Raw genomic sequence first — 21,305 nt, 5'->3', positions numbered from 1 at the left:
TCCTAAACCACAGCAGAGTGGAGGTGTCAGAACGCATATTACTAAAGGGGCTCTTTCTAATTCTATTCCTTCTCTTATTCTGGGATCTGTCATACACCTGGAAGGGAGGGGGGAAAGATGCTGTGGGTTGTCTCTTTGTTTCTGACTATTGCTCCAATGTAATCCTTTTCCTGTTCTCAGTACTTGCTCTTTGAACTGTCTCTCCCTTGATGTCAGCTTTGGGGGGGTGGGAAAGGAATGTGCCTCTGGCTAATCTCCTGTTTTGGAAGGGAAGGTGCGAAGACCCAACAAACATCGCTACAAGCCTGAGACAGACTGGCGTTATCAGCTCTTTCCCACAACGGACATAACACCTGGGGATTGGCCCATTTGAGCTGACCGGATGAACTATTGAGGAGGGCTTTGCATGGGGCTCCTTTAACCTATTGATCTGTCTGGGAAATCCTCAGATCCTGCCTATTATGCCTATCAGCTTCTCCTAATAAAAGTTCCTTTTGGAAGAGACTGTTTCCATGAGTTCTGCTTTCTTAGGATAAGGTATTGAAGCGGGCCCTGACACTGATTAATAACTGTCATCGGTCAAGGATATTTTAATCTGGATTCCTACCTGACCAAAAGGTCCTGGCTAACTCCTCATGGATTCTAAGGTGGTTTGGCCCTCAGTTACCATGAAATCAATCAGGATTGACACTGATAGCCCTGCATCAAATTTGTTGTCTGAGCAACAAGCATCAAACAAGCATTCACTGTCCAGTCTTGAAATCAGTTTGGTTTAGAACTCTTTATTTATTACAACCTCGGAAACAAATGAACCAAAAACCAGAATTTGAGCAGGTCAACAGTCAAGTGATATTTACAAGCCACAGATTCAGAGCAAATCCACCCCCAGGTCACATTGGTGTCACCTCTTTAGGGAATGGGGAAGAAAGGCAGAGTTTCAGTCACAGACGGGCACCGGTGTCCAAGGGAGGGATGACATGCTGGATCAGTTGGTTAGCGGTCTGCTCTTCTTCAGAGGCCCCCATGCGACTGCGGGCTTTGATCAGCCAGTCCCACAGCATTCCCAGTCCCACCAGGAACATGATGCCAGGGATCAGCAAGAAGATCCGATAGAGAAATAAAGGCCCTAGTATTGGGGGGGAAAAAGCATCAGGAGAAGGAGATATCTTCTCAGCCATAATTTGTGGCAATTCAGATTTCTGAGTACACAACAAGATTCAAAATTATTCTATAAAGTTGAATTATCTTTTCCCCCCCTCCAGAATAATCTGAGTGGGAGTTAAATGTGCTTTACTGGGCATGTTTGAGGACAAAGATGCTTAGGATCATGTTGAGGATACCAAATCTCCCTGCACACCGGATGTATTGTTTATGTGTTCCCAGAAAAGGAATCCTGCAGATCAGGAAGCAAAGGGATCTAAGTCTTAAGGAAGTACAATATTGCAGGCCCAACTGGCAAAAGAAAGCTCAGGACCATATTAGTTGGAAACATCCCAAAGAGGCCTTCATCCTACAGTGGATAGACAATGGCTAAAATGATGGTGATGATGATGACAGAATAACAGAGTAGGAAGGGACCTTAGAGGTGTTCTAGTCTAACCCCCTGCCAAGCAGGAGTCCCTATACTGTTCTCAGCTGCTTGCAGTGTCCCATGGTCAGGTGACCATCTTTTATTATGTTTTTGCTGCTTTCCAACACAAAATGCTCTATAGTGAACAATGGGTTTACTTAATGACTGCCACAACGAAGGCTGTAAAATTGGGACTGGTCATGGAATGATCTGCTGTATGACCATCGTGACTTATGGCTGTGATTACTGGGCTCAATTACAGTAGTAATTCAAAGAGTACCCGTATTGCTGAAAAATGATAAGAAGTGGTCAGAATAACAGAGTTTCCTGTGATGGTCCTCACAACAAGCTACCTGGCACGGTGGTGGACAGAGGAAGAGTGAAATTGTAATAAGAGATGATGTATGTAGTTTATGGGTTGACATCTGGTGTGGTTTGAGATGGATGTTGGGGTTGCTAACATGCCACTTCCTCCGCTGGCAACCTCAAGAGTACAGGAGATGAGGAAATGAAATTGGTTGGACTGCAAGGCGTTCAAACCGGTCAGTCCTAGAGGAGATCAACCCTGACTGCTCTTTAGAAGGCCAGATCCTGAAGTTGAAACTCAAATACTTTGGCCACCTAATGAGAAGGAAGGACTCACTGGAGAAGAGCCTAATGCTGGGAAAGATTGAGGGCAAGAGAAGAAGGGGACGACAGAGAATGAGGTGGTTGGATGGAGTCACTGAAGCAGTAGGCGTGAGCTTAAATGGACTCCAGAAGATAGTAGAGGACAGGAAGGCCTGGAGGAACGTTGTCCGTGGGGTTGCGATGGGTCGGACATGACTTCGCAACTAACAACAACAATGATGTTGTCTGTCTTTCTTCTACACCATATGTGGTCGGGGGATTGTTTTGTAGCAGTTACTTTACATGTGAAGGAAGTCTTTGGTAAATGTCTGTGGAGATTCTCAGCCATCCAGGTCATGATTGTCCCAAAGGTGCTTTTTCAAAAGGCTACTGGACTTTGTTTTTTCCTTGAAGACTAATTGAGCCTTCAAGAGTCAGAACTGAAGAAGCTTCTTGGATGAGAAGCAAGATATCTTCAAGGAAAAACAAAGTCCAGATACGTTTTGGTCTTTTGGTGCATTCCTGGATAGGTTTAAGTCTAGATGGGTTCTTTTTTTAATTGTGGTTTGGTTAGAGTCTCAGGTTTCCAAGCATTCTCTTGCATTTTTCAACCTGGCTAAACCTAGATCTAAAATGTTACTTAAATTTATATCTAAAATGTTGATGGTTTCCTAACCCTGTTGAAATATGCTCTGCCCCAAGATTGTGGGTGGGAAATAAAATTAGTGATGCTGGCACTGGGTCTTTTGACTATTCGTTGGGGCTACTGGATCCTCAGAGGTGTCCTATGTAGTGGTGTCCACAGTCTTTTTGTATTGTGTTTTTGTATAGAACGTCAGTGTTGTGTTCTTTAGGTACTGCTGTGGGTTTGAACAAAACGTTTTGTGTGGAATAACCTGTTGGTGGACTCTGACCTGTTTTTGATGTAAAGGAGGGTATACTTTTGGGAAATTGTTGTGTCATATTCAGTTGGATGGACTTTTCCTTGAAGTTGTGTGGGTATTTGTCTTGCAAGAAGTTTCTGTTTTTCAAAGCGTGCTGCAGTGTGTTGTGGCTTGACTGATTGGAGTCTTTATGCAACTTTGCGTCCTATCGCTGCTGAGGAATTAGTTTGCAAGAGCTTCTCTTTTATACTTGTATTAATAATAAACTATGGTTATCTCCGCTGATAGAGATATGGGCTAGATTTGGACTAGATGACCTCCAAGGTCCCTTCCAACTCTCTTATTCTATTTCTATTCCAGATAGTTTGCTTTTTTTTTCCTTTTGTGAATTTGATTCCATGAAATGTATGGTCGATTAGATAATGCATGATTTCTACTGTAACTGTTCTTTTCTCTTAGGTAAGGGTCATCTATATATATTATTCATATTTAAGATTGTATTAACAGAAGAACTATACTTTCTGTTATTAAATCACTGCTTCTGAGCCTTGAGATGGAAGATCCCATTGGAGTCCCTTTCTTAATTTTCTTTTTTTTTCCAGATTTGGCTATGAAATTGAAAGTATGTGGGGAGGTAGATGTCAACGGGTTCCACAAGTCCGAGCATTTTAATTTTAGCGTACTCAGATTGGGTGAGCTGTGAAGTAGTGTTGTATTTTTTTAGCTTCACTCACACAACATGAGTAACCTGGTTGTTGAATCAACCCATTTGGAGGTTCCAAACAATACATGGAACCACAAATCCATCAAAGGGCTCAGTTGGCATAATAGGCTAAGTTACAACACCTCACCGTCCGAAATCAGCATTAACCATGCCTAGCACTTGGATAAATGTGGCCATGTTGATGGATACAATCGACAATCACTGGTCTGAGGTCACTGAGAGAATTTCATAGCTTATCACTTCTCAGTCCTAACTAAAGCAACAGATATAAAGCATTCCACAAGCACTAAACTGTCTCCATAAAGGTAAAGAAAGGTTCCCTCACACATGTGTGGTAGTCGTTTCCAACTCTAGGGGCCGGTGCTCATCTCCGTTTCAAAGCCGAAGAGCCAGCGCTTGTCCGAGGATGTCTCCGTGGTCATGTGGCCGGCATGACTAGACGCCAAAGGCGCACGGAACGCTGTTACCTTCCCACCATAGTGGTCCCTATTTTTCTACTTGCATTTTTATGTGCTTTCGAGCTGCTAGGTTGGCAGAAGCTGGGACGAGTAACTGGCGCTCACTATGTTACGCGGCACTCGGGATTCAACCCGCCAAACTGCCGACCTTCTGATCGACAAGCTCAGCGTCCTAACCCACTGAACCACCGCGTCCCTCATAAACTGTATCTATACAGCACCCTAATTTAAAAATAAAAATAAAAAAAATCACTCATCGCTTTTTCTAACAACTGCCATCTTCCTTCCCCCAGAGATTCTTACCCACGTACGTCACCAAGACCCTTCCCTGGCAGGTCCGGTTTACCCCAGAGAGGACCTGATACTCTCCTTCCAGCTCCTTCTTCATATGCGTGACGATAAGGCCCATCTGATGGAGGACGAGATGTTCCTTCAGGCTCAAGTTGAAGTAGTAACAGCGCCCTCTGTTGGCAATCAAGACCCACTCACATTGGGATGAGGTGAGGTTCACTCGGCACAGGACAACGTAACTGCTAGAGCGGGGAATGGGGATGAAGGCTTTGGAGTCACGAGGAATGTACTGGCGGATGACGGGGCACATGCTTGATGCTGGTGAGAAGAAATGAGACGGGCATCGTAGTTATGGATTGATACATATGCTACCTTTCATCCTAAACGGTTTAGATGGGTAAACTAGAGACTACTCTCATTGTCATGGCATTTAAGTGGGTGAAATGGCGCATGCAATAATTTTTGAACCAAGGTACCTCAAATGGGCTAACTTATAGAACGTGCCTCAACATCTGGGACCCATGACTCCTGAGTTGTGGTTGCTTCAGTGTGACTGGCTGCTGCTGTGTTGCTATTGCAGTCACATGATATTTCACTGTCACTGTTTGGAGACACTTTCCCATCTAGTTTTGCAGTCCCTCCCTCCCCCGCCTAGCAATGGACACTTATCTGCCTGCCTCCATGTACTCGTCCCAATCTGTCCCATTCCTCACACATCTTCCCTGACTAAATGGCACCTCTCACACAAACCCTTCCCACTCGGTGCTCCTCCTGCATGTCTTCCCCGACACGTGACACTCTTTGGCATACCCTAGCCATCTCACACAGCACCTCTCACCCCCTCAGCACACTTCCTGACCTACGTTGTCCACTCATGTGCCCCCCCTGCCCTGCGCAACATCTCTGGAGCAGAGCCACATGCCCTTCCCAACTCTAACTGCACCCATGTGCATGAGCACTCCCTTGTTCTCTGCCCACATAGCAGCAGTCATTTACCTGCCTTGGACTTGCAACTTCCTGCTGTCTTCCCCACTGACTTTCTCCCTTCAAGCTTCCCACAAGCAATGTAAATGGTGAATATAGCAGGAATTCGAGGGAGGGTGGGAGGGAGGGAGGGAGGGAGGGAGGGAGGAAGGAAGGAAGGAAGGAAGGAAGGAAGGAAGGAAGGAAGGAAGGAAGGAAGGAAATTTTCTGATCCTCTCTGTCAGTTTCCCACAAGGAAATCTATTGGAAAAGCTGGCAGGAAGATGGAAGTCATTCTTTTTCTCAGCTGAGGCAAGAAAATCTCTGAAGCCATGGGGCTGCCTAGTAGAAAGTATAAACTACCAGTGAAGGATCCCAGTAATTTTCTCTGTAGGTCCAGCGTGGCTCAGCTCTAGCAACCCAACCCCAATGGTGAACAGAAGTTGCAGAGCATTTGGAATGGCCTCTCTCAGGAGTATTCAGACATCGTTGTATCAGGTGCCTTTCCATTTTGGTTTCATTTGCACACTCTATGCCTTGCAAGGGATTTTGGGATGTACTTTCACTCCAACGGATCACATTCCTGCCCCAGCCTCTCCAATTGCTGGATACATTCTTTAAGAAAATTTGCTTCCCAAGGAGGAGTATTGCTTGGTTTTAGTTTTAGACCATGTCCTATAGATGACATAGCAATAGCTCAATCTGATGTATAGAAAAATTGAGGAGAGAACACTTAATCACTTTTGATACCTTCCCATAAGAAGTGATGATGATGATGTCACCATTTTATTGGTCCAGGCAAGAATCAACTTCATTTGGAAATAATCAGCTCTAACTGGAGATTTCTAGGTTGAAATTGAGGGAACATATCCATCTTATAACAACTATCCTCAACATATCTCTGTACTGTTATATTCGTGTGAAAATACAGCTGCCAGTTCTTTAGCTGGTGTTGGCCTTGATTCCCATTGAGTTTTCCCCCAGAAATGTGATGTGCCAAGCAATCTTTTTGCACAATATGACTAGCATCTGCAAAAAGTTATGTTCCAAAAGAAGAGCTACTGTGAAGCAAAGCATTTAGCTCCAAGCTATTCTGCCACGAGGAGAGAAAAGAATTGGATTCTCATTCAGCTAATTTATTTTTATTGATTAATTTGCTGGATTTCTATGGTCACTGATCTCCTGTGATGATTCTAGGCAGCTCATCACAATCCATAAAACCCTCAACTCTGCAAAGAACCTGGCTTAAGCCATCCTGTTCGTTTCTGGTTGACACAAGATTGGGAGGAGGTTTTATGCTAGCCTAAACAAATTCTCAGGGACGCGGTGGCTCAGTGGGTTAGGATGCTGAGCTTGTCGATCGGAAGGTCGGCAGTTTGGCGGTTCGAATCCCGAGTGCCGCGTAACAGAGTGAGCGCCTGTTACTCGTCCCAGCTTCTGCCAACCTAGCAGTTTGAAAGCACGTAAAAATGCAAGTAGAAAAATAGGGACCACTATGGTGGGAAGGTAACAGCGTTCCGTGCGCCTTTGGCGTCTAGTCATGCCGGCCACATGACCACGGAGACGTCCTCGGACAAGCACTGGCTCTTCGGCTTTGAAACGGAGATGAGCACCGGCCCCTAGAGTCGGAAACGACTAGCATGCATGTGCGGGGGAACCTTTACCTTTACCTTTAAACAAATTCTCTGTCAAGGTCACTTCTATTCCCTCAGCTGGGGGGTTGAAGCTAATGTTAGAAAGCCTGCCAAACTATTTTATTAGGGAACAGAGTTGATTGCATAGGCTAATGGGTGGGAAGATAAACTTTGTAATACTGTTACTTTTTGGAGGGAACTTTAATCTTGGTTTCACTTTCGACCCTGCCGATACTTTCTAACCAATAAACATGTTCTTAGAGATAAACTCAAGCCTCGGAGTTCTGTTTCAGTTGGTCTCATCTATTGGAACCATGACAAAAACATTGTTAAGTACAAAAAATCCCTTTTACCCTGAGGGCCAGATCAATCATCCTTGCAGCTGAATCCCCATCCTTGCTCAAGGCTTGGAGGAAGACCCAGGTCTTTCTCGGTTGGTGAACCAGAGGAAAGGGAGGGGGAAGCAATTTACACGCACGCACATGTGTGCGTGTACAGGGTGCAGGTGCATGTGACACAAAGGGGGTGGGGTTAGTGTTTGGGTGATACTAGCTAGCCGTGCCCTGTTCTTGCATTGCCCAGTGCCCCATTTCTGTGCCCTGCAGCATGGCAGCACCCATTTTTGTGGCCTGCAGCACAGCGGAGACCTGCTTTTGCTCCACGTGGTGCAGCAGCAACCCATTTCTGTGGCCTGCATTGCGGTGGTGTCCCATTTTTGCGTGGTGCGTCATTGTCCCATTTTTGCACCCCAAGGTGCAGGGGTGTCTCATTTTTGCACCCCGTGGCACGGCATCCTGTTTTTGTGCCCCACAGCCACGGTGCTAGCATGAGTGGGTGTGTGTGCGCAAACACATACATGCACTGGCCATCCTGTCCCATGGCCCAGTGGCCAGCAGGACATGGCTCACTACCGGGCTGTGGCAAAAAGTTGGGGACCCCTGATGTAGGGCTTTAAAGGTGATAACCAGCACTTTGAACGGCACCTGGAAAGCAATAAGGAGTCAGTGCAGCTAGCACAGCAGGAATGTTACTCGGGTGAACTGCGAGCACCTAAAGCTGCTCATGCAATGCACAACCAATGCACTGGCAGTTCACCAAGTTGAAGGAAAGATGCACCAAATTGGCATAACTGCAGTTGGAACTTGCAGCTGCCCTGCTTTGCATATAAACTACATGATGGCTTCTTAAAACACTTCTTGCATTTTCTACTTCCTATTTTTGCAAACACTCATTTATACATTGGGACATCACTGTAGAACAGGGGTCTCCAAAGTGGGTATCTTTAAGACTTGTGGACTTCACCTCTCAGAATTCTTCAGCCAGCTATGCTGGCTGGGGAATTCTGGGAGGTGAAGTCCACAGATCTTAAAGTTGCCAAATTTGGAGACCCCTGCTGTAGAACAGAAACTGGCTGAGCCAGAGAGAGGCACCAGATGGGGACTTAGGCTAGAATCCCTACATGGGCACAAGAGGCCAAAGTCTGATTCTCGGTTGAATGCCTTTGAACGTTATCTAGTCTCACCCAGCTGCAAACTGTTCATTTGAGAAGATTCCTCTGTACAGCCTTGACCAGTAAAGCAGCTAATTGAACTTTTCAGTTGTAGGTCTGGTTGTTTACCCATGACAATTACGTGTGAAAACACTTCCTGTTTTCTACTTCCTAATTTTTTCAAACGCTTGTCAATACATTGGGGCCTGTGACATGCAAATCACTTTGACTCCTGAATATTCTTGTCACAGCCCCTTTTAGAGTGTTTTTTTAAATCAACTTTTCAGGCTAACCCACAATGCTGGGATTGTTTGGGGGTAGGAGTGGGATGTCTCCAGTGGTGGGATTCAGCCAGTTCGCACCACTTCAGCAGAACCGGTAGCTAATTTTTTGTTGCCCAGGCCCAGAATGGACTTCCGGAAGCGGCATCCGCACAGAGAACTGGTTGTTCACATATTTGAATCCCACCACTGGATGTCTCCCATTTAAATACTAATCAACTCCAGTCTCGTTACTTATCAGACAAGTTAGTTAGATGCTGCCATCTAGCTGGGAGAGTATGCCATGTATTTGCTTATAAACTCAGCATAAAAATATGCTGTCTGTAACATATCTGCTAAGAAGTAAATACAGATATAAAAGATCTACTGAACCGGGGCTCTTCAAACTTGGCCCTTTTATGACTTGTGGACTTCAACTCCCAGAATTCTTCAGCCAGGCACACTGGCTGAGGAATTCTGGGAGTTGCAGTCCACAAGTCATAAAAGGGCCAAGTTTGAAGAGCCCTGTACTAAACAGATAATATACACATTTATACTTGTCATATATCTAAAGCAGTGTTTCAACTAGTAGGGCGAATTTTGAGAGTTGAGGTCCAAATATTTTAAAGTTACTAAGATTGAGAAACACTGATCTAAAATGTTGCCAATAGTAGGTCTATTGCAACTGACATTAAATATGAAGTCTATCCAAATTTGATATTGTTAAGTTCCTGCCACTGGTGGTCCATTATTTTCTAAAAACCAAACTACACACTCTCACTAATGTACTAACAGCCAATGGATTCCAAAGAAACACGATTACCAACTTAATCCGAAGAGAGACACCCACAAAAACCCAAGACAGAGAACAAGAAAATGGCAAAGCCCTCCTCCCATACTTAAAAGGGACCACAGACAGAATCAGCAAGATCCTCCAAAAACACAACATCAAAACAGCATTCTACACAGACAGAAAAATATCCACCATCCTAAGAAACCCCAAAGACATAATTGGGTTAGAAAACCAAGGAGTATACGAAATCCCATGCACCACCTGCCCCACCACATACATCGGACAGACCAACAGAAGAATAAGTGCACGCATTGAAGAGCACAAAAACTCACTCAGAAAGGGAGAACAAACTTCATCCCTGGTCCAACACTTTGAAGCCATGGGACATGAAATTGATTTTAAAAAAACCAAAACTATCGCCAAAATCGAACATTTTAACAACAGAATAATCAGAGAAGCCATTGAGATAGAAAAACGCCCCCACAGCATGAACAAACGAGATGATACCTCTCGCCTACCAGCCATTTGGAAACCCGCCTTGATTGACAGACGAGTCCCAACCACCAAGAATGATACCAGACCCAAACTCATGATAACATCACATGACATCACCACCACACAACCATTCAAAAAGCAAATCCGAACCCACAATGATAACGACGCACAACCACAAAACAGAAACCTAACTACAGCTGCAACATCAGCCACTTTAAACCCCTCCAAACCACACAATAAGCAAACTGACACCCACTATAAAAACATGGCACCACCACAAACACGAAGCCGAACAAAAGCAGCACAACTCACCAGCTCAGGTCTAAGGCTGGCAGCTGAGACCAGCCCATCCACTCAAAACACACTCCCACCCAATCAGAACACACCTAATCCCCCACCCAATCAGAGCACACCTCCACCCACAGAACACCCCCCCTCTGGCAGTTTAAAAAAAGAGGAACAAACAGCCACTACCACATGCTTCTCCCAGAAGAAGGAAGCTGAAGCCACCAGCCTGAGAATGACGGATGGGATTCCGTCGAAACGTTGCTCCTACACCTTCAATTCTATGCGGGAAAAAACCCGAATGACCAAAGATCCACATACAAACACCCGCGAAAACCTCAGAAAACAAATATACATGTGTATATATACACAGATGCACACACATATACACACACACATACATGTCAATGCATGTGCTTCTTCTTTTATCCCATGTTACAGAAAACACATTCAGATCTACAACATTTCTGTTACTACCAGGGCTTAAAAACAGACTAGATCACTAAAGGCTGTAGATCAGACATGTCAAACACAAGGCCCGGGGGCCGGATCCGGCCCGCGAAGTGGTTTCATGCGGCCCGCGAAGCCATCCTGGAAACAGTGAGGGAACGGCCCCCACTGCCTTGGCCCTGGCCCAGAGACCCTCCTTCTGCCAGAGACCCTCAGATCTGTCCTACTCCAGCCCAGGCCCCCATAGGCACCCTTGATGCGAACGATGTAGAGCTGGCCATGCCCACCCAGTAGGCCATACGCACTCTAGCCACACCCACCCAGTGGGCCACACCCACCCTGGCCATACCCACCCGGCCCCCTGAGGGCAACCGCAATGCTGATGCGGCCCTCAATGAAATTGAGTTTGACACCCCTGCTGTAGATCAATCAAAGACCTGTTAGTAAAAGCTAAACTGGATTTCCTTGTTTTGAGGCAGCATATCTTAGAAAACCAGTTGTGAAGAGTCAAGCAATGATGGCAAGGAGTTATATTTAGTTGCCATTTGTGAGAAGGAAGATTTATTTATTATTTATTTATTATTGGGACTTATATGCCGCCCTATCTCCTGAAGGACTCAGGGCGGCTAACAACAATAAAATACAATAATACAGAAGTTAAAATAAAATTAAATTAATGGCCCCTGTAGAATAAATTAAAATTAAAATTAAAATAAGTTAAAAATTAAAGTTAAAAATTAAAAACATAATTAAAATCCCTGTCAGTCCAGGTCAGCCTGATGGAAAAGGAGTGTTTTGAGGCCGCGGCGAAAGGACCAGAGATCTGGGGCCATCCGAAGCTCAGGGGAGAGCTGGATCCACAGGGCTGGTGCTCCCACAGAGAAGGCCCTCCCCCTGGGGGTCGCCAGCCGACATTGTCTAGCCGACGGTACCCTGAGGAGGCCCTCTCTGTGTGAGCGCACTGGGTGATGGGAAGTCGTTCCCGGCAGCAGATGGTCCTGCAAGTATCCCGGGCCTAAGCCATGTAGGGCTTTAAAGGTAAGTACCAGCACCTTAAATCGTTAAGATGTTGCAGGCAGGACATGAATTCCACCCGTGTCTCTCTTTGGGTTTGAGACTCTTATTTGTTCCTGCAGTGAGAAATTCCGTATTTAAAGGTCAAGGGGATCATCCATGATTTGGAATCTCCGTGTTAAAAAAAACAACAATTATATGGGACCATAGAAAGTCTCCCCTATTTTATGTGTATTGAACACATATCAAAGTAGAGAAGGCTTTGATCATGCAGTTGTAGCCTTCACCTTGGTTTCATCTGGGTATTCCTGGGGCAGGTCACAACTTTTGGGAAGCTCTCTAAGGGCCTACAGCTCAATCCTCAGGTTTCTTCACCTATCTTACCTGATGAGCAGGGTAGAAATGGGAAGGATGGATAAATAAATAAATAAAGTAATAAATACCAGGTAGTTTTTCACTCATTGGCCCAGCTCCAACCTCTGCGATCCATCTCCCCCAAAGGCCCCCCAGGATGAGGATCAAGGCAGAGGTGCCCAGCAGTCTCTTCCCTTCCTGGGGTGGGCTGCTGAAGGCCCACATCCCAACCGCCATCTTGGCAGTTCCTTGGGTTTTGAAAAGGTTCCACCTTGATGTCATAGTGGAACCCAGGAAGAGCCGGTAGCTGGGGGCGGGGAATTCAGGCCATTCCCACAGCTCTGCGCACCTCCCACCTCAGCTACGAAATAATATAGATCAGCTTTGCCAGCCCCGATCTGGTTCCAAGGATAAATTAAGGTATCAGGATGGAAGGAAAGGGATGGTTATCCTCAAGCTCAGAAATAGGGGTTCAGGTGCTGGCAATGGGAATTAAAATCAGTTGAATTCAACCCATAAAAGAGTGTTTTGCAATGAGGAACAGTTAACCTCTACAACTCATATAACAAGACAGAACACCAAGGCAGTTGTCTGAGAGATATTAGGGAACAGGGCTGCTAGATTGAGGTACAGCTTTCAAAAATAATAATTGCTTTTTAAAAAATAAGCAGTTATTGCTCCAGGGAGCTATAACTTCTTAGAACCCTCTTAAGGACTTTTTGCATGAAGCAGAAAAAAAAAAGCAGAAATCATTTTTGCTTTCGATGATTAGACAGAAAAGAAGGGTAAATTGGATTTATAGCTGCTGAAAAGAAGATCAAAAACCACTTCTTCGTAATTTTTCCATTTTTTCTTTTATGGTACCATTATTTTTTTTCTTGGGTTTTTTTAGCTCTTACTTGGATATCTCTCTTTTTCTTTTTTTTTCTTACTTAATCTCTATTAGTTCATATTAGCATTTAACCTTTGTTTTTAACACTTTTAGTAAAATTATAGGTAATAAATAAATAAAACCACTGCCCTGAGCTATTCTTTTTCTACTTCTAGCCTCTTCCGTTGGGTTACAGAGTGGTAAATTTGTGCTTCAACTATAGTCATTGTTTAAGCAGCAAAAACTTAGAAAATCAAAAAGTTTGTAAAGTACATAAGCTAAAAAAACAAGTTTGTTAATTTGTTTCTGATAAGAAACTGCCAGGAGAAACCCAAGGAAGACAAACACAATTGCTGGTCTGTACCGTTTCTCAAAGGAATCGCCTCATAGAGAGAAAACCCTCAATCAAGCTGCATCATGTTTTGTAATTAAATTCATGTTTCACTCCTCTTCTTGATGGATGCAAAAGGAGGCCAGTGTCCTCTGTTTATAAAAATCAAGATAAAAGAAGGAACTTTCTTTCTTGCATTTTGCAACATTTTGAACTCCCAGAATTCCTGAGTCAGCTATGCTATGCTAACTCAGGAATTCTGGGAGTTGAAGTCCACGAGTCATAAAAGAGCCGAGGTTGCCTACCACTGATTGCTAGACTTTTGTTAGTTCCTTGCTAACTAATCAGACCATCATTTGCTCTCAATTCTTTCTTGCCAGAGTTGGGGGTCCCGTCATGGATTTATGAGCTTTATGAGCTCCCCTCACCCATGGGTTGCTTGCCTAAAAGGAAGAGCACATTGAATAACAGAATTGGAAGAGACCTTGGAGGTCCAATCTCTTCCTCAAAACCTCCAGTGTTGGAAGGAGAATCATTGTTTTTAAATGAATCGTTGCCATTTTTAAGTGAAGCTGGCTTTCTCCATTGACTTTGCTTATCAAAAGCTGGCTGAGAAGCTCACAGTAACAATTACATGACCCTGGGATGCGGTAACTATTGTGAATATATGCTGATTGTCAAGTGCCCAAGTTTCAATCACATGTCTGTGGAGATTCTGCCATGGTTGTAAGTGCGAGCACCAGTTATAAGAGCCAGTTATAAGAGCCTTGGTGGAGCAGTGGGCTAATGCCTCCCGAAGTAACACCAGCTGCCTGCAATTAGTGCAGGTTCGAGTCCCACCAGGCTCAAGGTTGACTCACCCTTCCATCCTTCCGAGGTAGGTAAAATGAGGACCCAGATTGTTGGGGGCAATAAGCTGACTTTGTAAAAATGCTGCTTGTGGGGGGGGGGCGCGAAAGCCCTAATAAGCAGACATATACATAGAATGAAGGCTATTGCTAAGCACATTGATTTGTGCTTCTTAGATTGTAAGCCGCCCTGAGTCTTCGGAGAAGGGCGGGATATAAATGGGATTTTTAAAAAAAGTCCCTTTTCCCGGTGCCGTTGTAACTTCAGTCACTAAACGAATGGTTGTAAGTTGAGGACTACCTATATGTTAAGCCACAAAAGTGGTTCGATTAAAAGAACCATCTTGCTTTCCTGGAGATTATTCCATGGCTGGATTTCTCATCCAACATCATGGACTTAGAATCACGAAGACTTGTTAACCTCAGCGTAAGAAAGGAAAACTAGAGGCAATTCTTAAAAACATGGTTCCTGGGAAGATCTTTCACTTTGTGCTCCATCCAAAATCCAAAGGACAATGGGGACCACCTTGCTGAAGAAGGGGACCTGCTTTGAAAAGCCTTTTGCCCTCATATTCCAGAACGCAGGTAGTGGGGTGTAAATGTGGGGGTCCCAGGAAGAGATCCCGCAGGACGGTGGGAGTGTTGGTGACGAATAGCCCCTCTCCTTCCTCCCCTGGCTACAGCACATTGTGCAAAGGTCTTTAACCATTGTTACCTTTGAGCTGAGCTAGCAAAATTTGGCTGGAGCCAGGAAGAAGCCTTGGCCCCATCACACTTGCTCAAAATGGAACCGAAAGCGAAATGAACTGACACATGGAAAGTGATGGGCAGGGCAGAAAGTGCCCGAAAGGCAGAGGAGAAGAGAGTCTTGGCCGCGATGTCAAGTTCGTGGCTGGTCCTGGTGCTGGTGGGTGAGTAAGGGGGCTGCTTTGCTAAGCAGAAAAAAATCTTTTCCTGGGATGGGAGCTTCAGGCTGGCCATGTTCTACAGAGTCCAGCGTGACAGCAATGGTGATGGTGGAATACTTTGGCAGCATGCACAGAAAAGGCTGGTGGGGAGGGGGTTGGTTTAATTTCAAAATGAAGCTTCCCCCCTCCCCTTGCACCAGCCCACCTGAAAAATACAGGGCACTCAAAGGACACCCTTGGCTTGATTTAGGCTGCAGTCAGGACTTAACAGGGACGCGGTGGCTCAGTGGGTTAGGACACTGAGCTTGTCGATCAGAAGGTCGGCAGTTTGGTGGGTCGAATCCCAAGTGCTGTGTAACAGAGTGAGCGCCTGTTACTCGTCCCAGCTTCTGCCAACCTAGCAGTTCGAAAGCACGTAAAAATGCAAGTAGAAAAATAGGGACCACGATGGTGGGAAGGTAACAGCGTTCCGTGCGCCTTTGGCGTCTAGTCATGCCGGCCACATGACCACGGAGATGTCCTCAGACAAGTGCTGGCTCTTTGGCTTTGAAATGGAGATGAGCACCGGCCCCTAGAGTCGGAAACGACTAGCATGCATGGGAATCTTTACCTTTACAGGACTTAATATAGCATCCACTGACACCAGTGGAGTCTGTTTTCTGGCCTTGTGCTAGGCTCAGTAAGGAAACGCTTTTACAGCAATAAGAAAAGGGAGACTACGTCTTAATCATAATAGTAAAGTTGGAAGGGACCTTGGAGGTCATCTAGTCCAACCCCCTGCTTAGGCAGGAAACCCTATACCATTTCAGACAAATGGCTGTCCAGTCTCTTCTTAAAAACTTCCAGTGTTGGAGCATTCACAGCTTCTGGAGGCAGATTGTTCCACTGGTTAATTGTTCTAAGTTAAGTTAATTGTCAGGAAGTTTCTCCTTAGTTCTAAGTTGCTTCTCTCCTTGATTAGTTTCCATCCATTGCTTCTTGTCCTGTCTTCGGGCGCTTTGGAGAATAGCTTGACTCCCTCTTCTTTGTGGCAGCCCCTGAGATATTTTGGCTGTCAGGTTTCCTTTTTACCAGTGAGAGCCTAGGCCATGGGTAGGCAACCTCGGCTCTTTTATGACTCATGGTCTTCAACTCCCAGAATTCCTGAATCAGCATAGCTGACTCAGGAATTCTGGGAGTTGAAGTCCATGAGTCATAAAAGAGCCGAGGTTGCCTACCCCTGGCCTAGGAAAAGCAAGGAGATGATGGAGCTCAGCCGAGGACTTAGTACAGATCTAGTTCTTCTCCTTGCAGGAGCTGGAGGTGAGTCACGCCCGGGCTTACAACCTTTTTGCCATGGTTGCTAAGTGAATCACAGTGGTTGTTAAGTGAATCACAGCAGTTGTTAAGTGAATCTGGCTTCCCCCATTGACTTTGCTTGTTGGAAGCTGGTTGGGGAGATCACACTGACAGTCACATGAACTTAGGATGCTAGTAGGATTGTATCAGATGATGATTATAATTATTAGAGGTGACATAATAACACTGTCCCAAAATCTAAAGGACTGTCACAGAGAAGAGGGGATCAGCCTATTCTCCAAATCACCTGAGGGCAGGACAAGAGTTAATGGGTGGAAGCTTATGAGGAGAGATCCAATCTAGAGCTGAGGAGAAATTTCCTGACAGTTAGAACAATTAATCAGTGGAATGGCTTCCCTCCAGAAGTTGTGGGTGTTTTATCACTGGAGGTTTTTAAGAGACCTGGACGGTCTTTTGTTATAGGGTTATTGGGTCTCTTGCCTGATTAGAAGACCTCCAACGTCCCTTTCAACGGTGTTATTTCGTATTTTGTAGGCCTCACTGCTAATCCCTTCTCCTCCCTTCTTCTCTCCCCAGGCCCTGCTGCAGGCCTTGTGTTGTCTACACTCTCCTTCCCAGTTTCCGTCTCCCAGGGAAAGACGGCCTTGCTCCCAGTCTCGTTGAATTTCTCTTCTTCTGTGCCTACCTATTTCCAGATCCGATGGCGTTTCATCACCGGCCCACGGCTGGTGTTGATTGTGAAAGCTGATAACTGCAAGAGAGAGAATGGTACCCATCGGTGGTGGGAGACCTGTGAGATCATAGTTGAGAAAATGGAGAGATACAGGCACCGAGCAGAGTGGTCTTCTGAAGATGCTTCGCTGATATTACGGGATGTCCGAGTTGAAGATTCGGGGGTTTATGACATCAAGGTGCTGGCTTTGGGTGTCAGAGTGTCAGCCAACATCAACCTGACTGTGATCAATGGTAAGAGAATGGAGGTAGATGTCACACCTGCCCCAACTTGGGCTCCTAGGAAAGACGGACCCTCGATTCCATTTGTGAGAAGTATTCTTTTCCTAAAAGCCAAGGGGTTACAGCACAGCAAGGCCAGAACTAGAAGTTTGCATGCAAAGGTTTCCCAGTTAACTTTCCCTTTTCTGTTCCTACCCCTACCCCACCCCACCCCCTGGTTATCTCCCTATTGTCCAGTTACATTTGAAGGAATTGTTCTGGTAAACATAGTTTATGACAGGCTGGCAGCTAGCAAAGAAAGCTGAAGTGCAGGATGGCAGTGTCATAGTTCCTATCGACAGAAAAAAAATAAAGCAGAACTCTGAGGCTTGCAAATTCCTCAAAGAACATGTCGATTGATACAGAGCATCGCTACTTCAAAAGTGAAACCAAGTCTGAAGAGACACATAACAATTCCCCAGTACAAGGTTAAGAAATCCCATCCCCAAAGCTATGCAAGCAACTATGTATTCTCACTCAGCTTGTTGGCGGGCTTTTCATGAAACACCCAGTCTGCAGTCTCAGGGGCAGCCGGAGACCTTGGTTCCCATGAATGAAAGTCTGAGAGAGAAAGTCTGTTTTGTCTAGCACAGGGGTAAGCAACCTTGGCTCTTTTATGACTCGTGGACTTCAACTCCCAGAATTCCTGAGTCAGCCATGCTGGCTTAGGCATTCTGGGAGTTGAAGTCCACGAGTCACGAAAGAGCCAAGGTTGCCTACCCCTGGCTCTAGCGCAACACCCCCTCCCTCCGTGCTATGTGGCAACTAGGAATGAGAAGGAATAAGATGGCTGCAGCCAGGCTCATTCTAAAGTTGACAGGCAGTTCTGTCATGGTTCCGATGAATGAGACAATTCAAAAAAATTGCAGGCATATTATTTATCTAAAAAATCTTAGTAATGAAACGAAACATCGGCACTCATGGAGGGATGCCAGAATCTGAAATCTCCTCCCCCCCAAACCCATCATAACACACACAAATCCCCTCCCTTATCTACACGTCATAAATCACATTATCCAATTAGTTTTACATATGAGGTCTCACCTCCCATTCTGTATGCGGGCTTTTCTAATCTTCTCAAAATAGTCGTTAGAAAATTCCCTCCCTTCAAGATTCAAAGCGAAGAAGTTTAAACAAAAGGCAGTCTCTTATATTGTCAGTGCAAAAACATGTCAATGTTTGCAGCATTGACACTTGTGCCTTGGTAAAGTCTGGGGCTTTGTGCAGTTGTCTTTTTTGGAAATTAAAAGTAAAGAAGAGGAAAAGTGCTTTCAAAGTTCTGTTATTGTAATCTTGCAATAAAAGTAGTTGTCATGGTTCCGATTAATGAGACAGATCAAAGAACATTCAGGCATTGTTTTTCTAAAAAGTCTGTAATAATGAGAATGAAGCATCGGCACTCATGGATGGATACCAGAATCTGAATTCTCCTCCCCTCCACACATCGTATCATACACAATTCCCTCCCTTAATTACACATCAGAAATCACATTCTCCTATTAGTTTAATATGCAAAGTTTCACTTCCTTTCTACACCGCCCATTCCTTATCTTATTAAGAGAACTGGGTTAGCAGTCTCCTCCCCCACCCCAGCTTCACTGATTCAAAGGAAAACAGTTTAAAGAAAAAGGCTGCCTCTTATATTGTCAGAGTAAAAACATCCAATGTTTGCCACGTTGACAGTAGTGATATTATCCATGGTTTTGGCTGGATTTCCTCAAAAGGTTGACACATGTGCTTAACAGTCTGCATTAAAAAAGGTAATGTCTTTTTTTTAAAAAAAATCTTAACAGAAACCAGCAATGCCCACTTGAATGCTGCTGCCTTTGACGGACAGAGAAGAGGGACCACTGCCAGCAGAAGCACAAATGTAACAGGTTTGTATGAGAGATGGAAATAATTAGTAAAGAAAACCTGGAAGTAAACGGAATATGGAAGGGGAAAATGACACCAAATACTGGAAAATGAAAACCAGGTTTTTAGACATTATCTCCATCCATCAAAGAGCCTTGGTGGAGCAGTGGGCTAATGCCTCCTTAAGGAACACCAGCTGCCTGCAATTAGTGCAGGTTCGAGTCCCACCAGGCTCAAGGTTGACTCAGCCTTCCATCCTTCCCAGGTAGGTAAAATGAGGACCCAGATTGTTGGGGGCAATTAAGCTGACTTTGTAATAATGCCGCTGGGGGGGGCACGAAAGCCCTAATAAGCAGGCATATACATAGAATGAAGGCTACTGCTAAGCACATTTGATTTGTGCTTAGATTGTAAGCCGCCCTGAGTCTTCGGAGAAGGGCGGGATATAAATGGGATTAAACTAAAAAAAATAAAAAAAATGGTTTCTTGCATTGTGTCACAGAAACATCACCCGGTGTCTTACTTTCCAAAGTCTGTACTGCTGCTGCTAGGTAATATAAATTGGCTAAAGCTGGAATAAGCAAAGGCTCCTCCCTCTTAGATTGTCCATACTAATTATCCCCATATTGCTTCCAGAGGCTCTGAACTGTTCAAGACCGGGGGTAGGCAACCTCGGCTCTTTTATGACTCATGGACTTCAACTCCCAGAATTCCTGAGCCAGCTCTGCCTACCCCTGCCTTAGAAAGTTAGTAGCATTGCTTTATAAACTTTGTTGGCCAATGAAAATCAGACAGCAGAGTTATTACCATATAAGGAAGACATCAATCATTCCCAGTGGCGTAGCGTGGGTTGTCAGCACCCGGGGCAATGAAAGTAATTTGCGCCCCCTAACCGGTGGATTTTAGCTCTCTCTCTCTCCGCACCGCACCGCACGCCTGGCACCCCCCCCTCCACAGTGGGCGGCGACCCAGCGGCTCGGATCAGATTCGCAGGAGCCAGGCAGGGGCAGAGAGCTGCGAGTGCAAGCGCGCCCCCCCAGATGTTGCGCCCAGTGCGGCCAGCCCCCCCTGCACCCCCCACGCTACGCCACTGATCATTCCCGTAAACTCTGCTACCCCCCTCCCCCATCAGTACATCACATCCATGTACATGTTTCCCACGCTTGCATGAAATTTCTCCCTGACACAAATGCTGATTATAGAAGCAAGATAACAATAGTTAGGCAAGGCTACACAATTTGTTTCTTTTCTAGTTCCAGTTACAGAACTCTACACCACTTAATTTTTTTTAAATCCCATTTATATCCCGCCCTTCTCCGAAGACTCAGGGCGGCTTACAATCTAAGGCACAAATCAATGTGCTTAGCAATAGCCTTCATTCTATGTATATGCCTGCTTATTAGGGCTTTCGCCCCCCCCCCCAAGCAGCATTATTACAAAGTCAGCTTAATTGCCCCCAACAATCTGGGTCCTCATTTTACCTACCTGGGAAGGATGGAAGGCTGAGTCAACCTTGAGCCTGGTGGGATGCGAACCTGCACTAATTGCAGGCAGCTGGTGTTACTTAAGGAGGCATTAGCCCACTGCTCCACCAAGGTTTGCTGGGTATGTTGGCTTGCTCTGATCTGGATATGGAGATTGGAAGTATGTAAGATGCAAACTGAACTGGCAATTATGAACATTAATAATTTTCCCACAGTTCTGTGTTGAAAGCTGTGACATTTTACTTATTGGGAGTTCCACGTATTACACAATCAAAGAAAAAAAAGTGCAAATTGTCAACTTCCTTTAAACAAAGGTTCCTGAAAATGTGTTGTTTTATCTCCTACTTCTTTAGATCTTTATAGGCAAAAAGGGTCAGGATTCCTGCCCTTCTACGAGTGGAGTAGCAGAGGGAAAGTCAATGGAAATAGTTTACCATACCAGCC

The 21,305-nt window shown here is 45.1% G+C and overlaps 1 protein-coding gene across 1 annotated transcript; it reads right to left on the bottom strand.

Annotated features, from left to right (window-relative positions):
- Positions 1-801: 801 nt before the first annotated feature.
- On the bottom strand, positions 802-21,003 carry LOC308661422 (uncharacterized protein). Its single transcript, XM_081316349.1, has 3 exons — positions 20,863-21,003; positions 4,549-4,854; positions 802-1,126 (listed from the first exon to the last, which is right to left on the bottom strand). The coding sequence occupies exons 2-3, from the start codon at positions 4,844-4,846 to the stop codon at positions 942-944; spliced, it is 483 nt and encodes a 160-aa protein (XP_081172475.1). The 5' UTR covers positions 4,847-4,854; positions 20,863-21,003; the 3' UTR covers positions 802-941.
- Between the last annotated feature and the right edge of the window lie 302 nt (positions 21,004-21,305).

This window comes from Vipera berus (assembly GCF_964194415.1).
Source record: "Vipera berus genome assembly, chromosome: 2".
NCBI lineage: Eukaryota > Metazoa > Chordata > Lepidosauria > Squamata > Viperidae > Vipera > Vipera berus.
The sequence above is the reverse complement of the archived record's forward strand: the minus strand, read 5'-3'. Positions and strand labels throughout refer to the sequence as shown.